At 55.5% G+C, this 6,032-nt stretch overlaps 1 protein-coding gene across 1 annotated transcript; it reads left to right on the top strand.

Moving 5' to 3' along the window:
• COCSUDRAFT_54985 (hypothetical protein) lies at positions 1-1,212 on the top strand (the record flags this gene model as incomplete). The annotated part of the gene is made up of 3 exons (XM_005642734.1): positions 1-67; positions 285-356; positions 608-1,212. Coding segments are annotated over 3 exons (645 nt in total), but the record flags the coding sequence as incomplete, so codon positions are not given.
• Between the last annotated feature and the right edge of the window lie 4,820 nt (positions 1,213-6,032).

Raw genomic sequence — 6,032 nt, 5'->3', positions numbered from 1 at the left:
GCAGCGCAAGATGACCCAGTTTGGCGCTCTGGAGGAGGCCCTTGTGAGAGAGAAGGCCCATGCCGAGGTGATTCAGCTCTCTCCTCAGATGGAGGAGATTGCTCACCAGCAGGAGGATTGTGCAGAAATTGCCTTGATGTTCTCTATGTGATATTTGATCACCTATTGGGTGTGAACATGACCAGATAAAGACTCGCAGGCTCAGGCAATTCTCCATGAATCTGAAAAGATTGCTGTGCGGGGTGAAGAGATGCATGTCTTTCAAGGTTCTTTGGTACATGCAGGGGGTCAGGGATGCAGCAGTGGCAGAGCGTGTGAAGCTGCAGAACACACCGCCGCTCCAACTCCAGCTGCAGGCACGGCTGCTAAATTTTTGTAGTTTCCAGATATTCTCATAGCACCAGCACCAAGCTTTAGCAGGTTTTGAGCATGTCACATCATTTATTTTAACCATATGTCTCCCGAAGCACGGCAATGTAGATGGAAGCGCAGAGGACGGATGCACATCTAAGTAATCATCTGATTTCTTGAATGGATACTCTTTCGCCCGCAAATTTCAGCAAGGTGAAATGCATATTCTCATGGCGGCATTTTGTGATATGCGCAGGCGCAGCAGACGATGGCAGCCGCTCAGAGGGCGGCAGCAGCCGCAGCAGCTGTGACCGCCTCTGCCCCCTTTGCCGGACTGGGCGGCCTGCCTGCCTCGTTTGGCTTGCAGACCCTCCAAGGCCTGGCGAATCTCACCAGCCAGCCCTTAGGCATGCACCTGCTGCAGGCCCATCTGCAGGCGCAACCCCAGCTGCAGCCTCCACAGCAGCCGATGCCTCAGCAGCAGCATGTTCCTCAGCAAGGGACGCCCCAGCTGCAGTCAGGCCTCCAAAACTTGGTGCAGCAGCAGCTGCAGGTGCAGCAGCAGCAGCAATCACATGTGCCTCAGCAGCAGGTGTCTCAGCTTGCTGTACCCCAGCAAATGCCCCAGCAGGAAACACCATCCCATGCACCACAGCAAGCAGTGCCGCAGCAGCAGTTTTCGCAGCAGCAAGCAAATGCAGGGGTGTTGCCGCATGCTCTGCCTCCGCAAGGTTGACATGCTGGGCTCGTTTGCTGTGCTGAGAGGAGAGGAGGGAAATTTGAAGTGGTGTTAGTCGCACATGCAGACCATTGCGTCATGTAGCATATCAGGATGGCATGGGCATGTAAGATCTTGTGAATAAAAAGTTGGCACGCTAGCTAGCTATAGCACTGGAAAGTAGAAGGCACACGGGAGCTATCCAAAACGACTGCTCAGAGCTTTGGCAGACACTTGCAAATGCATCTGACATGCATGGCATGCAGGCACTGAGTCTGGCTGTCATGCATGCCCATTCAAAGATTAGTCATCAAACGCCATTTCCCTCATTTTCTCCACAGAGAATCCAGATCATCGCTCTGCGCACGCCAGATCTCCGAGCGCTCTGAGTCTTACGCCGTGTCCGAAATGCAACTTGGAACAGCATGACTGCAAAGCAAAGCTATTCAGGCTGAAGGCGTTCAGACACAAGACACAGGCGTGCAGGCACAGCCTGAGCCGCCCGCGGACGTTGTGAGAAAGCCCTACCTCCACAGAGATCGTTGATTATTCTTCACGCCAATGCTGCTCCTGATCGCAGCACTCCTCTGCACGGCCTTCTGTGCACGCGCCGACAGTCAGAGCGCCCTGGATGCCTGGCCGACGCTCAAGTTCGGCTACTCAGTACCTGGCAAGGTATTGCTTCCACTCTCTCATGCTTCTTGGGAGGCTTGATCTTTGCTCTTGGCACTCAGATCTGCTGTTGAAGAACCATGCTTTGGCCTACCAAGAGCAGGATCGTCCATTTGAGTCCTTCAGGTCAAGCGCCGTCCTGTGGACAGCACCGCTGTTCGATACGTCTGCATTGTCTTATGCTCACTGCGAGCACAAGATATTTCTTTGCTTGTTGTGCCTGCTATCCTGCAGTTTAATGCTGAGACTTCTGTGCTGTCCTGCAGGCAGTGACAACTCCTTCAGCTGGGCAGCCAACGTGTGCCAATACAGTGAGCCTGATGCTTCCTCTTCTCCAGTTCAGTGCCAGAATGCTGTCCTAATGCACACACTACTTGTGTCAGCAAGCCTGTAATGAACTCTCACACGCTGAATTTTTTTTGGCCAAACTGCAGGTGGATGCCTTGTCCCTGCTGAAGTCACAGGGCGACCACATCTCCTCTGAGATTGCGATCAATGACGAGCTGTTCTTCAATGGCGCTTCCTGTGGCACCTGTGTGATCTACAGGTCTGACTCCAGCATCTGCTCATCTTGCTGTGCACAACGACAGATGCATGAACCTGGAATGTGGCTCACATCCCGTTATCCAAATAATCAGCATTTTACATCACAAGTCTCCATGCGATCATCAGCAGAGCAGTCTGTCAAGACATGTCATGCACATGCATGTGAAAGAACTTGCGTGTTTGCCGCTGAACAATGCTTGTTGCCCCTTGCATGCAGGGACCTGAGCAAGAATGAGTGCATACAGTGGCCTTGGTCTGTGGGAATTGTTACACAGTCTTGCGCAGGCGATCCCACTGCTCAATTGCATGCTGCCTTCCTGCATGGTTTCTGGCTAAAATTATGGCAGTCTGTGCTGCTCTGCACTGAATAGTCAAGCGCTCATTGGGTGCTATTAAATTTGCAGAGTGCAAGGGGGATATCTCCCTGGGCATCCTGAGGGCAAAGGAGAGCAGGGCCATTGAATGGATGCCCGTGCTGTGCATCACAACCAATTCCACCCTCTTCTATGCCATTCGTCAGAATGCCAGCAGCCCAGACGCCGCGGTCACCATTGTCAACTCTAGGTGAGCCCTGCATCTCCCAATTGTCACAAACCAAAGTTCTCAAATTCACAGGGCCTGCTTCAAGGCAATTCATTGTATCTGATGTAACATGTACTTGACATATGGGTTTCCATCTTCACTCCTGAAAATTGTTTCTGTTCATGCAGGCTGCCCATTGTCAAGGTGGAGAGCCTAGCAAACAATGGAAGCTGGGTCCCTCTGACACACGACGGCAGCAGGCTGGGCATCTTTACTGGATACAGGCGCTCTGAGCTCTCCCTGAAGGTGCAAGTTCCAAAATTAAATGCAAATGCCTTCGTTGAAGAGACCGATGCATGTTCTGGCAATGAAATTCTTCCACAAGGCTACCATTATTGCCATGCAGGCATGCATGCACGTCAAATGCCTCCCATGTCAGTGGAAGACAAGGCATGTGCATGCATGCATGTCATACTCCCTCACTAGCAACTGTCATGGCAATGCTAATTTATCCTGCATGATTCAGGTTCGTGTGACGTCCATCTATGGCACGTCCATTGAGGATCTCATCCCAGGAGACTCCGGCGGCTTTGGCCACGCCCAGTTCCTGCCTGCCGCTCCGGTCTACCAGCTGCCAGCGTCCTCCCAGCCCCTGCGCTCCTCTAGGAACCTGCTCCAGGTCGGTACTCTTTCAGAACTTCAATCAGACGCAAATGTGGCTGCCCAGACATGCTTAGTACTTATTTGAAGCCACATCAATGGACAGGACAGGGGTCAGAAATGGGCGGATTCTGCTGCGATTGCTCAAGAGCTCTGAAATGTGGGTTCAAGTATTCTGAAATTATGTCAAGCCAGAGTGGCGTGCATGCAAGCACACACCTCAACATCACAAACATCACGGGCTTGCTGCCGTCTATCTATAAAGCTGCACATACTTTTTACAGGCACTCAGGAAAAAGGTGGTGCAGGTGCTGAAGGAGCAGGCGCTGACACCAGAGGAGCAGAGCAGGCAGAAGTATTCCATCGTGCTGGCCCGCGCACCGGCGCCGGCGCCTGCCGCCTCCCTGTACAATTCCTCGAGGATGCAGGACTACGAGCAGTGCGGCGGCATCACCAACTGCCCCTTCCAGGACGCCGGTGGCCCCTGCGCGGACAAGCAGTACTTTGCCTGCGCAAGCCCGGCCTCCACCTGCGTCAGGATCAACGCCTACTACTGGCAGTGCAGGGCCAAGCCCGCCTCAGCACGCGCTCCCTCCGCCGGCCTTGCATCCGCATCGGCGCCCCTGGCTACTACTACCTTGGCAGCTGAGCAGTCGGCTGCAGCCAGCCCTGCATCAGCACTGGCGCCCATAGCTACTCTCTTGACAGCTGAGCAGCCGGCTGCAGCCAGCCCTGCATCAGCACCGGCGTCGGTGGCCACCCCGCCAGCTCAGCAGGCCGCGGCAGTCGGCCCTGCGCCGGCACCCGCGCCCGGTCAGGAACGCCCCATCATGGACGACGGCCTCCACCCGCAGCGCTGCACGCTGGGCTCCACCGATGCCAAGTGCCTCTTTGGCAGGACCCTGCTGGATCTTCCCCAGGCACTCAGCCCCAGCAGGGCTCCGCTGCCGAGCGAGCCGCTGCCGGTAGTTGAGGGCGGCGTTACGTTGCAGCCGCCCAAGTGCAAGGCACTGTCCACGGACCCCAAGTGCGCCTTTGGCCGTCGCCTGGCCGACACCACCGCGGCCGCCACCGAGCTGGCCGGCAGCGGCCCTGTGCAGCCGTCGGACATCATCATGCAGGCTGTCCGGAGGCACCTGGCCGCTGCAGCTGTTGGAGCTCCTGTTCCGTCAGCAAATCCTGCCGCTGCAGCACCCGCGCCGGCGCCCGGGCCAAGCCCCGCCAACAGACTGGTTCCAGACTATGGCACCTGTGGTGGTACTGGTGCGTCTCTGCTCTGTGCAACGCCCTTTTAAATTTGCGATAGAGAAATTTAGATATTTTTTATTTCGCTGGAACCAGACTGCAATGTTTACCTCTGTTTACCTCTTGACAAATCAGGGTTGTCAAAATTTACAGCAGTAGCTTCATGTGCCAAAAAAATTATGTTCTCGTCTAAATATACGGGAGAGTGCTCCATCTTGAGTGTACTGTCTGATATTCTCGATGGAAAAGGATGATTGCTGAGCGGTCCCCTTGATATCCCCATGTGCAGGGTCAGGCTGCCCGCTGCCGCGCGCATTGTGCAAGGACGAGGCGTACCTGCCGTGCGGCCAGGGCTCCAAATGCGTGCGGCTGTCCCTGTACTACTGGCAGTGCCAGCACGCCGTCACAGCTGGAGCGCGCGATCCAATCTCCGCCGGTGTTCCCTCTCAGGTGTATTTCACAACAGGATTACTACTGCATGCCCACATCTTAGTTGCCTATTACCTCCTGTGTCAGGCACAGATAGGTCTAACTCTAGCAGACCACGGCATACTTAGGCAACCAGGTCATTGTTGCAGAAGTCAAGAACACTGACATGCTTTGTTACGCCAGGCTCCGTCAGTTGCAGCTGAAAAGCGCAGCAGCCAGAGCAGCAGCCCCTCTCCGAGCCCCCCAGCGTCAGTGGAGTCCCTGCTCGTCGCCACGCACAGCTCTGAACAGCCCTTCGTGGCGGACCCCACGCTGATGATCCAGCCGGCGATGCAGTCCGGCAGCGCAAAGGCTGACGACTACGTGCGCGACTTTGGCCGCTGTGGCGGCACGGCAGGCTTCTGCCCTACGGGGCAGAACTGCACGGATGCGGCTGATCTGGACTGCTACCCGGGCTCGGAGTGTGTGCAGTTCAGCGCGATGTACTGGTGCTGCTCTGCATTCCTCTGGACATCAAAATACCCCAGCAAAAGTACATAATTTCTGCATGCATGATACATGTCAAGTCAAATGCATATCATGTCTACATCTGCTCATTTTGCCTTCAGCTGTGGAATGACCAGTGCATGCATGCAAGGCATGAATGACCTTTGCCTACCAAGATTGGCTCCCACACCTGCGCGACCATAGCATCTGCTCCCAGGGACACAGCGCGCTCTGCCTGCTCCACGCTCTGCACCTGGATCATGAGCTTGATGCCTGCCGCCTTCACTTGGGCTGCCATTGGCGCCACATCCCCAAAGGACAACCGACATCACCTTGCAATTTGCTGCAACGCAGGCAGTGCCGCCCGAAGGCGGCAAGCGGCATCTCCGGGCTGGCCGGCCGC

Source organism: Coccomyxa subellipsoidea (genome assembly GCF_000258705.1).
Source record: "Coccomyxa subellipsoidea C-169, whole genome shotgun sequence".
NCBI classification, from domain to species: Eukaryota; Viridiplantae; Chlorophyta; class Trebouxiophyceae; family Coccomyxaceae; genus Coccomyxa; species Coccomyxa subellipsoidea.
The sequence above is the reverse complement of the archived record's forward strand: the minus strand, read 5'-3'. Positions and strand labels throughout refer to the sequence as shown.